The 15024-nt window shown below is 39.5% G+C and overlaps 1 protein-coding gene and 1 long non-coding RNA gene across 12 annotated transcripts in view; one reads left to right on the forward strand and one right to left on the reverse strand.

Moving 5' to 3' along the window:
• Positions 1-15024, reverse strand: part of LOC147369625 (uncharacterized) — a 151551-nt gene that overhangs the window by 134826 nt on the left and 1701 nt on the right. The window lies entirely within an intron of this gene.
• MARCOL (MARCO like) lies at positions 6461-10593 on the forward strand. Its single transcript, XM_086413522.1, has 3 exons — positions 6461-7525; positions 9522-9643; positions 10548-10593. Exons 1-3 carry the CDS (start codon positions 6461-6463, stop codon positions 10591-10593), a joined length of 1233 nt encoding a protein of 410 aa, XP_086269648.1.

Here is a 15024-nt window from a genome sequence, read left to right on the forward strand (position 1 = left end):
TGTAAATTTTTTTAACTTGTTGGTATTTTGAAATTTTGTAATAAAATTTTAGCAAAAATTATAGGATGTTTAAAAACAATATACATATATTATATGGGGTATTATATATATATATTTATTGGTAAATAAAATATATGTATATATAAACATATGGGGGCTTCCCTGGTGGCTCAGCAGTAGAGACTCCACTTGCCAATGCAGGAGACTCAAGTTCGATCCCTGGGTTGGGAAGATCCCCTAGAGAGGGAAATGGCAACCTACTCCAGTATTCTTGCCTCGGAAATCCCATGGAAAGAAGAGCCTAGTGGACTATACAGTCCATGGGGTCCCAAGAGCCAGACACGACTTAGTGACTAAACCACTGCCACCTAAACATATATGTCTATACACACACACACGTACAATTCAAGGTCTTCTGGTTCAATACAACCTCTTCTGACATTCATATGAAGCCCAGTCAAAACAAAGAAAAATTAGCTAGGGGTAAAAGTTGGTGATGGACAGGGAGGCCTGGCGTGCTGTGATTCACAGGGTCACAAAGAGTCAGACAGGACTGAGCAACTGAACTGAACTGAAAAGTTACCTTATTACTGAGAATTTAAAATTTTCCTTTTTGATGCCTTAAAATCGTTAGCTTGGTTCAAATAAATCATTTATCATTTCCAAAATTTCCCTTCTAAATAAGCTAAAGTGAAAATCAAACACAATCCAGAACCACTAATCTTAGTATCTTAGAATTGGAAGGGATTATAAGAATCACTTACTTCACCACCCTTCCCAAAGCAGAAATTTTCTTTAGGATTTAAAACAGTTTGTCTTGCACTTTCTTATATTGGAACTAGTTCTGCCATCTGGAACTATGCAGATCAAATAATATCTTGTTTCTCCATACTAACACTCTTCAAATGATGACTCCAATGGCAATATTAATCCTAAGTCTGTTTTTACTCAAGCTTATGTTTCCTAGCACCATCAGTCAACCTTATTATGCTATATGGTCTCTAGGCCTCACATTATAAAGGTCTCTTTTGGCCATGCTTAACTTTCTCTTGTATAAGGCAGCCAATCTCGAACACAATACTTTAGTGTTTCATAATAATGAGTTAATTACTGACTATAAGTCCCAAGGTGATATTCACATGAACTTGTTTGGTGTAATAGCTTAAGGCAAAAGGGTCGATAGTGTAATGTTATTCTCAAACATGAGATCCTTTGTCTTCTTGTTACCTCATAAAAATACATTACCTATTACCATTCCCCACTGGGTGTACTCATCACTTGCTAGTGACCAATATCAATGCATTTTCACTTGCTTATAAAATATAATTTGAGGTAAATATTTTTCATATAACTCATTTGTAGAAAAATTTTGTGGGAATCTCTACAGTGTCTCTACTATGACACTCTAAACTTGCTGTATCAATAACAGTACTGACTGAAGATCAGTCATCTCTTAACAAAAAAAATGAACAGTGAATTCATCACTTTCTCAGATGGGTTATACCTTTTAAATTTTTTCTGTGAGGAAGATATCTGATAGGAGCATATTAAAGTTTGGATATTTATGAGAGTCAGGGCGTGAAGCTAATTTAAACATGATAATCTACTTAATTTAAGAAGGAACACCTTTCAGATTTCAAAAATTACTGTAATTTTTTTTTAAACACAGTGACTGTGTTTAGCAATAAGGGTGGAGAATTGTCCAAATATATAACATGGTGGCAATCAGCATGGTTTATTCAGAAAGTATCTACTGAACACCCAACAACCAACTGGTTCTAACATGGAGGCTTTCATTTTCCTCCCCTTCATGTTCTTGGCCTTGTTCTCAGGTAAGAAAAGTTACATTCAATGGCTTTCTTTCCAATCTAAAAGTTAAGAATTAGAAATGTTGAGTGATCTAGTAATGTTTTGTGAGAAACTTTAAAATGGGAAATGTTTGTCAGAGGAATAAAAGAATGTAATTACAAGCCACTTAAATATAGACCAAAGGCACAAAGATAGTGACCAGGTAAGAGAACAGTGAATAGTCTGGTGTGGCTTAAGAGCAGCAGAGGCAAAGAAAAAAAAATTAGAAAAGCAAGACATTAGGAAACAGTGTCAGACTTTATTTTGGGGGGCTCCAAAATCACTGCAGATGGTGACTGCAGCCATGAAATTGAAAGACACTTACTCCTTGGAAGGAAAGTTATGACCAACCTAGATAGTATATTCAAAAGCAGAGACATCACTTTGCCAACAAAGGTCCGTCTAGTCGAGGCTATGTTTTTTCCTGTGGTCATGTATGGATGTGAGAGTTGGACTGTGAAGAAGGCTGAGCGCCGAAGAATTGATGCTTTTGAACTGTGGTGTTGGAGAAGACTCTTGAGAGTCCCTTGGACTGCAAGGAGATCCAACCAGTCCATTCTGAAGGAGATCAGCCCTGGGATTTCTTTGGAAGGAATGATGCTAAAGCTGAAACTCCAGTACTTTGGCCACCTCATGCAAAGAGTTGACTTGTTGGAAAAGACTCTGATGCTGGCAGGGATTGGGGGCAGGAGGAGAAGGGGACAACAGAGGATGAGATGGCTGGATGGCATCACTGACTCGATGGACGTGAGTCTGGGTGAACTCCAGGAGTTGGTGATGGACAGGGAGTCCTGGTGTGCTGCGATTCATGGGGTCGCAAAGAGTCAGACACGACTGAGCGACCGAACTGAGGCTGGAGAGAAAATTCAGTGTGACAGGATCATGAGAATTTGTGTATGTTCAAGTTCATGTTCCAAAAAGGATACGGTTTTGTGTGATGATCCAGGGTAGTGTGGTCAAATAGAAATGGGTTCAAATCCTGGCAGTTCAATTTTCTATTTATGCGCTTTTGGGGCAATCTAACTTTTTCTAGCCTCAGCTTTCTCATTTGCAAAAAAGGAAATAATTATACATTTCTACAGGTTATCATAGGAATCATGATAACATTAGCTATCATTACTTGAGATCTTCACAAGTAACTCTCCTTCAACAATGCTTCTCTCTATTCCTTACCTCAACACAGTCAGGTTGTCTGTTTTCAGAGATATAAATTCCTAGCTAGAAATAAATTTGTCAAGATAATAAATGATACAGATAATACATTTCTTGAGATAATAAAAGTATGATAAATGAAACCAATTCCACTGTACTAATATCTCTAAATTATGACCTGCTACTTGACCATTTTCCCTACATCTAGTAAAATGAAATAATGGAAGTAAAGTGCCTACGACCTTCAACTGCTTAGAACAGGAACACAAGAAATAATGATTCTCTTCTCAATGAAAACACTGCAGTTATTTCAGACTGTTGAGTACAGGGGTGATCAGACCCATTCTGTATGGAGTTTCAGTCTACAGTGATACTTAAAATGAATTACATGTGAGAATAGTTGTACAGAAGTGACATTTAGGGATCTGCCGAAGTAGTAGAGTCAAGAAATAATAGAGAGTGAAGTGATGGAATGGGAGAAGGGAGGAGAAAAGAGTATACATTTCAGAAGGAAAAAAAAAACAAAAACATACAGCTGCAACTGGTCACTAGAACAGATATGTTTCACTATGACAGGTACCATATTGCCTGTGTACTTCAGCATCTTGCTGAATGACATTTAGTATGTATTCAATAATCATTTGTTAATGAAAGAACATATATTAGTATTAGATATGGAGGGTGAAGAAGAGAGAGGACTCAGGAATGCCTCGTACAATACAAAAGCTATGCCAATCACGTATTTAGAATTTGGGTAAATCAGAAGAGAAAACTACAAAACCAAAACTAAAAATACTTATTTTACAAAATTTCAGCTTAAAAAGTAAGTGGATAAAACACATTCTTATATCTTAGTTATCTTCTTTAAAAATTCCACTCCTAGTTTCTATTCTACAAATTTATATTATCCATGTAAGAAATGATACATTTATTAGGGTTTTCATCAAATCAGTGTTTGTAATATTAAAAGAGGAAAATAAACCAACTACTCATTGCTAAGAGACTGGTTAAATAAATTACGGTAAATGTGACAAATGAGAAAGTGCAGTCACTAAGGAGAAATAAAGAAGTCGCTTTGTAAGCACTGATGCCGAGATTGCCTCACTGTGCTGTCAGGGAGAAAACGAGTAGAACAGCATATGTGGTATGCTACCAACTGTGTGGGAAAATATATTCAACTACGACTGTAAACATACACGGTATCTCTGGAATGATACAGAAAACCCTGGGAAATGTAACTGTGTCCTAGGTAAGGATATGAGGGGACTGGAACAAGAAAGGAAGGAAAAGTTACTCTAAACTGTTTGCACTTTTGAATTTTTAGAATTTGATGCAATTTGCTTGTGTGACCTACTAAAAAACTAAACATAATTAACAAAAAAAAACCCCAGATTGACCAATTAATTTTTTCCATTTCATCCACATCTCTATTTTCGATTTCTACTTGAAGTTAGCGCCTGTTAATGAACAACATTTCTTAGAATTCATGCGTAAACCCATCTCTCTGTCAAAAATATTTCTTTTCTTATCCATTTTTCAGGCTATGGCCTATACTTCTTATATGTCACCTCCTTCAGGAAGGAGATATGATACTCTACTCCTTGCTATATTTCCTCTGGGAAAGATATCTTTCCTCTGGCTAATTACTTCTTACATTATAGTATTGATCATTCTACTATAAATTCCTATTTGCTTAGTTGTACCCACTATTATGCAGACCCCTGTCAGCCTCTTGAGGGCAGAATCATACATGGATTGTTCAGAGTTCTTATCTCTAGATTTTACTATAGTTCTGGCATAGTAATGGACTCTCAATATATTTTTTGGTACATTGAATGAACAGCTAGATTATACCCACAGACCTCACCTCAGGTTACACCACAGTTGAATAAACCATGTTACTAACTGCTAAACTCCTATGCCTGAGTTAGGACCTTAACCACTATCAATGTAGAATACCACAGCATACTCAATAAAAAACAATTTATTAGGCATTTGATTTTTAGTTAAATCTAAAGACACACTTAAAGACATGCTTATGGTGTATAGTCATGGAAATACAAAGCAGGACCAGTTGCAAATGCAAGCGAAATCCTACTGTACTTTCCAAAGGTTTGGAAGTTCCCTGAGGAAGGGAAATGACTGCCTTTGAGACGGTAACAAGGGGGAAAGAAGATGACTACAGAAAACATGTAGGGAGATGGGAAAAAGGATGTGGAAAGAGGGCTCCTGCCTGATAGCTTTTGTCTGGAAAGTTGATGATGGCATCTTCTGTACAGTGAGGTTCAGTATGTGTGTTCCGTGATGTGCTGAAAGCTTTCAGTTCAGTTGCTCAGTCGTATCCAACTCTTTGTGACTCCATGAACCACAGCACACCAGCCTCCCTGTCCATCACCAGCTCCCAGAGTCCACCAAAACCCATGTCCATTGAGTTGGTGATGCCATCCAACCACCTCATCCTCTGTTGTCCCCTTCTCCTCCTGCCCTCAATCTTTCCCAGCATCAGGGTCTTTTCAAATGAGTCAGCTCTCCGCATCAGGTGGCCAGAGTATTGGAGTTTCAGCTTCAGCATCAGTCCTTCCAATGAACACTCAGGACTGATCTCCTTTAGGATGGACTGGTTGGATCTCCTTGCAGTCAAAGGGATTCTCAAGAGTCTTCTCCAGCAATATAGTTCAAAAGCATCAATTCTTCGGCACTCAGTTTTCTTTATAGTCCAACTCTCACATCCTTACAACACGCATTAAGTAGAGGCTGTCTGATTAATTGAAAGTGAAAGTCGCTCGGTTGGGTCCAACTCTTTGTGATCCCTCTTGGAATTCTCCAGGCTAGAATACTGGAATGGGTAGCCTTTCTATTCTCCAGGGATCCTCACAACCCAGGGATAGAACCCAGGTCTTCCACATTGTAGGTAGATTCTTTACCAGCTTAGCCACCAGGGAAGCATTTGATTAATTATTAATCCATTAAATCAGGACTTTGGGGTAATCTGAAAAGTGTTAGTCCCTCAGTCATGTCCAACTCCTTGTGATCCTATGGACTGTAGCCCACCAGGCTCCTCTGTCCATGGGATTCTCGTGGCAAGAATACTGGTGTAGACTGCCATTCCTTTCTCCGGGGATATTTTCAACCCAGGGATTGAACCTGGGTCTCCTGCATTGCAGGCAGGTTCACCATCTGAGCCACCAGGGAAGCTCAGGATAATCTGAAGGCCCAGTTCAAATAATTCAGACTCTGATTTCGAAAAGGGGCAAGATGGCTTGACACCATTATTTTTGGAAACCATGTAATACAGTCAAGAAAAAAATAATCGAATAATCAGGTTATTAGACATAGTGGAAAGACTCCAGCTTGGGGTTTGGTTTTAAAAGAGCAAAGAGGCATTAAATGCATGCTATATCTTGGGATGAATACTATTGATTTTATATTCTTAAATATAAACAACTTTGTTTTTGTGCTTATGGTTATCATTCCAGTATCTTCAACCCAGCCTTTGAAGACTGGAAGTGTTTTTAAACTAGGAGACAGTCCAGAACCTGCACTTATTCTAGAGAGAGAAAATGAAGCTAATCAGCAAGGAGGACAAAAAGAATTTAAAAGGGAAACAGGAAGCAACACCCAAGGAAAACCAGGGCCACTCATTCTGCAAGGACAACCAAGGTATTCTAATCAGCCAGGAAAACCAGAAAATTTTAAACAGAAAGAGAGGCCAGGAGTCTTCAATCAGCCTGGGAGTTTGCAAGCGAATTCAGGACAATCTAACCAAAAAGGGAATCCAGAAGCTTCTAATGAGCAAGGAAAACCAGGATCTTTTAGCCAGCAAGGGAAGCCAGGGTCATCTAGCCAGCAAGGGAAGCCAGGGTCAACTAGCCAGCCAGGGAAGCCAGGGTCATCTATCCAGCCAGGGAAGCCAGGGTCATCTATCCAGCCAGGGAAGCCAGGGTCATCTAGCCAGCAAGGAGAGCCAGGGTCAACTAGCCAGCCAGGGAAGCCAGGGTCATCTATCCAGCCAGGGAAGCCAGGGTCATCTAGCCAGCAAGGAGAGCCAGGGTCAACTAGCCAGCCAGGGAAGCCAGGGTCATCTATCCAGCCAGGGAAGCCAGGGTCATCTAGCCAGCAAGGAGAGCCAGGGTCATCTAGCCAGCAAGGAGAGCCAGGGTCAACTAGCCAGCAAGGAGAGCCAGGGTCATCTATCCAGCCAGGGAAGCCAGGGTCATCTATCCAGCCAGGGAAGCCAGGGTCATCTATCCAGCCAGGGAAGCCAGGGTCATCTATCCAGCCAGGGAAGCCAGGGTCATCTATCCAGCCAGGGAAGCCAGGGTCATCTATCCAGCCAGGGAAGCCAGGGTCATCTATCCAGCCAGGGAAGCCAGGGTCATCTATCCAGCCAGGGAAGCCAGGGTCATCTAGCCAAAAAGGAAACCCAAGATTGTCTAGACAACAGAGAAAATCAAAGTCTTTTTATAATCAAGAAGAAGGGAAAACTGGAGTCAACCCTTGGAATGACAATACAATAGAGATTCAGGTTAGTGTTAATTTGTCTTTTTTTTCCTCAGTCAATTCACTTCAGTCATTCTATTTTCCAGTTAAAAGAATACACTGTACTAATGACAAACAGTTGGTGACAACACTGATTTAACAAAATGAGAGGAACTGGAGGTGGTTGCTTTCCTATACACCTACAATCAGTAGTGAGTGGCATGCTCTTCCATTCTGTCTCACTGTCTTCTACTGTTTCCACTCAAGCCTTTCCACCTATATTGAACTAGCTCAGACCCTCAATAACTGAGTCCCTATCCCCACCAGAATTAACTTTCATGTCTATTTTCATCTCACCCATAATATACAAACCACTTAAACAGTATTTCTGAGTCACAAGTCTAATCTATCACTTTCCTACTAAAAATTCTTCAGTGACACACCACACTACCTAGACAATAAAACCCAAACGCCTGAGCACGGCATGTAAGATTTTCTCATGATTAGACCCCAAGCCCAAGATGAAACATGACTGGATACTTCACGTCACTCTTGCTCACACACCAGCCACACTGTACAGAATCCTGTAATTTTCCAAAAATGTATTCTTGATACGAATGATATCTTCTATCATAGAATGGACATTGTTCTTTACAATTGGTTGTTATTCAATTAGAGCATTAACTTCTTAAACAAAGTGCCATTTTAATTTCATTTATTTATTTGGTCATGTGGCTTGCAGGATTTTAGTTACCCAACCAGGGATCAAACCCATGCCCCCGTCAGTGGGAGCCCAGAGTCTTAACCACTGGACTGCCAAGAATTTCCAGACAAAGTGCCATTTCTCTTCAAACTTGTATTCCCAGATCCTAAAACAGGATAGACATATAATAATTTATGTTGAACTATTTGTCAGATGAGGAAATAAGTGGCTTGTATTAGAGAGGCATCATCGCAAACAGGTACATAGCCATGTCTCCCATATTTCCTTCTAAGTCCTACTGTGCTCTGCCTTTCCTTGCCAGTCTCTTTCCCAACAGCCAGCTTTCTAATTCCATTCAGCAATTACTTTGGACACTCCACTTAGTAGATTCAAAACTGTCTTCTAGAACACTTCCTCCACCTTGTTATCTTAATGGAAACCATTTTTTACCTCATAACGTGTCATTCATCAATACCCTCTCAAGTAAAAGCAGCCTAATGCGTCTTGTCCTTATGCCTCTTCTAGCATGTAGTACTAATCTCCCAGGGACATCCCTGCTGTCCAGACCTTAATGCCATCACCTGCAGGTTTCTGAATCATCACTTAGTCTTTCTCAATTTTATATTCTTTTCTAAAATGGGGGAGATAACCCTGTCCAATTCACAGAGTAGGTGTGAATGAAAATAACAGATGTTACGTAACATGAGTAGCAAACCTCTGTCATTTCCAGTGGTTTAGAGTTATCTGTCATCTTCCTCGGCTCTAGGAAGTCTAAGCTCCCTATTGGAGGCACTCACCATTCCATTTGGTGCCTCTGCTCTCATCTGCTAGTCGTCATCTTTATGTTCATAGCCTTCCACCATCCTGTAACTGGATTCTGAGCTATGCTTCAGGTACTACTATAGTTAACTGAACCCTCATAATCCTACCTCCTGACTCATTTTCTTTTTTGAAACAAGAAAAAAGAAAGGTTCAATAAGTAATGACCATATGTGGTTCGTATTTGCCAGTTTGTGTGCGAAGCATTCAAGTGAGGCAGTCTGAGATACACAGTAAGAGCAGAGGTTCTGGAATTGGGTAACCCAGAGTTTTCAATCCCAGATTGGGTAGTTGGTCCAGATACGATTTTGTGCTTGTCACTTAAATGCACTGTCCTCCCGGAAAAAAATAAACTCTTCTTTCATACTGTTGCACAGATTACATTAAAATGTAAAGGGTCAACAAAATAACTGATTGAGTACAATGCTTAATCAGTAGTTCATGAGTAATAAATACATGTTTTATTACAATAACATAATTAGAGTATATTTTTACCTAACGGTCTTTCACATTACTGAAGACTGGCCATACTAGCAACAAGAACCCAACCAGAAAAACAAAATGTCAGCCTAACTATGAACCAGTCTGTGGTTCTGATGGGAAAACGTATGGCAACCACTGTGCATTTAATGAAGCAAAAAGGTAAGAGGACTTTAGGTTTGTTTGTAGTAGGAAGTACTATTCTGATCCAAAGGGACTAAACAGATATTTTTCATTACATCTCCCATAGTTATCTCTCAATAGCATTTTGCATGTCTGTCCAAAGGAAACATAAAAAGGACACTTACCCTTGAACAGTAAAGTCAGTCATTTCCTGAGAGAATGTGATACATTCAGCTTTGTAAATAGGTTCAAGCTTATTACTGAGTCATTCATTTACCAAATATTCATTAAACATCTGCTATGTACCAGGCATTGTTTGAAGCACTAAGATGGTGAGCAAAATACAGAATCTCTTGCTTCCATGGAGCCTTCATTTTTGCAAGGAAAGGCAGCAGAAAAAATATATTAGGGGGCAAAGAGGATAATGAATCTCATAGATTACTAAGTGATGACTACTAAAATATACTTTAAATTTAAATAATATTAAATGTTGCATTTGGTAAGCCAAGCCAAATTTTAAGAGTTACAATCTATAAGAAATAAGACGACAAGGCCATTTAAAATTAGAATGTGTGGCTAAAAAATAGTTCAGCTTTCAAAATTAATAAATATATCTCTGAATGAAAGGAATAAAGTAAAAATTATACTTCCTCGTTTTGGACAGTTTCAGAATTTATTAAGGTTAATATTAATGTAAATATTAAAGGTAAGTGTCCTCTATAGCTATAAAATATAAATTGGAAGGCAGCCTGGACACCTTCTCATTTTATAGATAAGGCACCTGGCCCAGGGACAGGGAAAGACTGCCACAGAGTGTACAAATTCTCAGAATGTTCCATGTGAAACAGGCTAGCCACAGCCTAGGCCTGCCTTTCCCATTTGTCTCTGTATGGTGATGCCACAATTACTTGGTCCTTGATTGCTCTCATTATCTTGTTTTCAGGTTGAGTAATGGAAAACTGAGTCTGAACCATGAGGGGAAATGTTAAGCATTTGTTACAACCAATTACATGGAACTTCAAAATCCACTTTGAATTCTCTTTAAACAATGGATTTCCCTGGAAGTTCTACTGAGGCCAGCAGGAGTCTTATATATACAATGGATCTTACATTATTCTCTAGATCTTTCCACTGCAAATAAAGTCGGTTCCACAGATGCTTCCAATTTCAGGGATTGTTTATTTTCTAGACTTTCCCAAACCTTGCGTCTATGATCCACCTGTTCCCAAAGTGCCAAAATGGCTAAGACTTTAGGACCAGCAACTTCAGCAGCAATTTGCAAATCCTAATTAGTATAAAAATCTCAGGATTGCATGTAAAAAATAAAGATTCCCCAGTTGAGAAATACTGGTGCTGTAGGTCTCTGCTGCTGCTGCCGCCAAGTCGCTTCAGTCGTGTCCGACTCTGTGCGACCCCATAGATGGCAGCCCACCAGGCTCCCCCGTCCCTGGGATTCTCCAGGCAAGAACACTGGAGTGGGTTGCCATTTCCTTCTTCAATGCATGAAAGTGAAAAAATAAAGTGAAGTTGCTCAGTCGTGTCCGACTCCTAGCGACCCCATGGACTGCAGCCAATCAGGCCCTTCCGTCCATGGGATTTTCCAGGCAAGAGTACTGGAGTGGGGTGCCATTGCCTTCTCCGAAGTTTCTGCTAGAGCTCAAGAAAGTGAAGTCTGAAACCACATTCCAGGTGTTTCTAATAAAGGTGGTCTCTGGATACTTGATGTAAAACTGACTCAAGGTTTCTTAAGGATGCAATGATTGGCTTCAGAGGGTCTATGGAAATTATATGCAAAATAAATTCTCTGGAAACTTTTTGTAAGAAAGTATCCAAACCTTTTGTTAATTTTTTTTTTTTTTGCCACTCCTTGCGGCTTCTGGGATCTTAGTTCCCCAACGACCAGGGATCAAACCTGGACCTGGGGCAGTGGAAGCGCTTAGTCCTAACCACTGGACTGCCAGGGAATTCCCACATTAGATTCTTAAAGGGATATGTGAGCACAACTAGAGTTTAAAACCACTGATCTACAGACCTGAAACATAGAAATTTATTGTATTTATCTGAAGTTGTGTTTGACGTCTGGCATCATCCCCAAACAGAATGCTTAGAAGGAATTTCACCAGGATGTTAATCATATTGGTTAGCAAGATGGGGCCCAAGAAAGGGAATAAGACCCAACACGATGTTGGGATCAGAGCTGGTGAAAAGAATAGTTTAATGAAAATGAAGTCAGAGAGCTTGCACAAGATCTGTAGGTCAGTGATAACTACAGGTTCTTTTATATCCACAGGAGCCCTATTGAACAGTAAGGACTTCAGATGGCAATCTATATCTGGAATACATGGGTAGAACCCAACAAACATAGCAGGATACAGACAATGGAATAAGGCACGTGGTCCAGATGAAAATGTAGAGGGAAGCTGTGGTATCAGACAGGATAAGTGGTTAAATCTAAGGAGAGAGAAACATAATGTGTCATGGTCTGGGAAAGTGAGGGGAAAGAAAAAAAGATGCAGAAAGCTATCACTGAGGGATATGTGAGTCATTAAGAGGCATACCAAGGGCACTCAATTCTGCGTATCTAATTGGCAATGAACAGACTTCAGAGATCAACTGTGGAATCCCCTCATACATGATTCAACTAGAAACTCAATCCCAAATTCAAATGGATGGAATCTAAGCAAACTCTTATCTTGGAGTTTTCCTAGTACTCCAGGACGTTTCCTTGTGATTCTGTTTAATGGAAGATTAAACAGAGGGGATGATTGAGCCCAGCGCAAAATGCCTCATACTGGGGAACTAAATAAATAATTTTGAAATTAATATACACTTATATACAGAATAGAATTTAATGCTGGAAAATACCTCAGGACTTAATTACCATTAAGGTTAAATAAGTTAGTTTAGGTTTATTTGCCTCTGCCTCACAAACAATTCATACTGAACACAGACCTCAGACTTCAGACACAATGATGCCACTGCATAGAGAGAACTTGTAACTTTTTCGTAAATACTTAAGGATAAAAGATATAATGAAGTTCTATAGCTACCCAGATTTCTTTTGCACACACGCACAAATAAATTATTTCTGTATTTTTACTATCAGAATTATCTCAGGAAAATGCTCTGTGGCAGAAGCTACAACTGAGTATGCTCACAACAATTAGTCTGTAATATTAAAGAGGCATTTAATAATCACATGAAAAGACATTAATGCAATCTTTTAAATATACAGTGAGCATCTTGAGGGAGAAATTTTTAGACTATTTTTGTACACAGAGGGACTTAGGAAATTTGTTTTAATGAATGAATCATTGAACAATCAATGCAGGAGAAGACCAGTGAAACAGGTGCTGTTCACTTCTCTCCTTAATTGCCTACATCTTAGTGCAAGCTACTATTCATTGTCTCCTCCTGAAACACTGCAAGATCTCCTTAAATGGTTTGTGTCTTTTACTTTCCGTCTTTTTAATTCATTCCTCATAGAGCAGCAAGAGTGACCTGTTTGAAATATGCATTTTAAGATATACTACTGCTATCCTAGCTTACAACGCTTGGGTCCCTAATATTTAGGACAACCTTCATATTCTACCCCTGATCCACAGGATAATCATCGTCCTGATAGCTAGTTTGACTACAGCCACTTTTGATCATTCAAAAGAGTTTAGAAATCCTTTTCTAAAAACACTGCACATTCTTTTCCTTATCATCAATACCCTTAATCCTTATCAGCTCATGAGACTAGCAAGTCCCTGGCTCCTTCCTGTCTGTTCAAAGTCATTGTCTGCCTGGACTCCTCTAACTTTTTCTGTCCTAGCCACAGAGATCTTCCCACTATTGGAATCCACTAATTCCTTACAAATCAGGACCTGTGAATTTTCTTAGTCCTTCTGCAACACTGGAGATAAGAACTTCTTGAAATCTATTCTCCTACCATCAGTCAGTTCAGTCGCTCAGTCATGTCCGAATCTTTGTGACTCCATGGACTGCATCATGCCAGGACTCCCTGTCCATCACTAACTCCCAGAGTTTACTTAAACTTATGTCCATTGAGTTGGTGATGCCATCCAACCATCTCATCCTCTGTCATCCCCTTCTCCTCCTGCCTTCAATCCTTCCCAGCATCAGGGTCTTTTCAAATGAGTCAGTTGTTCACATGAGGTGGCCAAAGTATTGGAGTTTCAGCTTTAGCATCAGTCCTTCCAATGAACACCCAGGACTGATCTCCTTTAGGATGGACTGGTTGGATGTCCTTGCAGTCCAAGGGACTCTCAAGAGTCTTCTCCAACACCACAGTTCAAAAGCATCAATTCTTTGGCACTCAGCTTTCTTTATAGTCCAACTCTCACACCCACACATGGCTACGGGAAAAACCATAGCCTTGACTAGATGGATCTTTGTTGGCAAAGTAATGTCTCTACTTTTTAACGTGCTATCTAGGTTGGTCATAACTTTTTTTCCAAGGAGCAAGCATCTTTTTATTTCATGGCTGCAGTCACCATCTGCAGTGATTTTGGAGCCCAAGAAAATGAAATCTGCCACTGTTTCCCCATCTGTTTGCCATGAAGCGATGGGACCAGATGCCATGATGTTAGTTTTCTGAATGTTGAGCTTTAAGCCAACTTTTTCACTCTCCTCTTTCACTTTCATCAAGAGGCTCTGTAGTTCTTCATTTTCTGCCAAAAGGGTGGTGTCATCCTGCATACATGAGGTTATTGATATTTCTCCCAGCAATCTTAATTTCCCAAATTGAGAAAGGAGTACGTCAAGACTGTATATTGTCACCCTGCTTATTTAACTTATATGCAGAGTACATCATGAGAAACACTGGGCTGGATGAAGCAAAAGCTGGAATAAAGATTTCTTCCAACAGGCAATGGAAAAATTAAATCTTTCTGAGCATGAGTGAAATGAGATTTCCATTAATATGGATGCTTAAACTAATTAACACGTAGCACTAAAGGCATCTCATTAATATTTCCAAAGAATAATTTTCTTTTTGGATTGAAAAAGCCCAGCTTATCTTAGGTAAATAAAGCAAGCTGCAGAAAAGTTTATGCTTCTATTAAATATAAAACCTCTGGTTCACAGTAGTAAAAACTGGCTGAAATGGGGTTCCAGAGATATTTCTACCTCTCATTCTGTTACCCCCAACTGTAGCCACATATTTAGCTTGGATACGTTTAAAGATCAATGCCCAAGATCTAAGGCAGAGCACCTGAATCACGATCTGAGGAGGAGACCAGGTGCTGTTTATTAAACTCCTCAGGTGATCATCATATCTATCAACTGTTTTTACTACCAAGGTTCTAGACTTTCCTTATTTTGAAGGCTTTGATAGTCTTATATAGCACGGGTCAGCTATTTTGTAGAATGTTTCTCATTTGAGATTTATGTGGTAATTTTCTCATGGATAGATT

This window comes from Bos grunniens, chromosome 7, assembly GCF_055505025.1.
Source record: "Bos grunniens cultivar Pamir isolate PY7600 chromosome 7, Bosgru_T2T1.0, whole genome shotgun sequence".
NCBI lineage: Eukaryota > Metazoa > Chordata > Mammalia > Artiodactyla > Bovidae > Bos > Bos grunniens.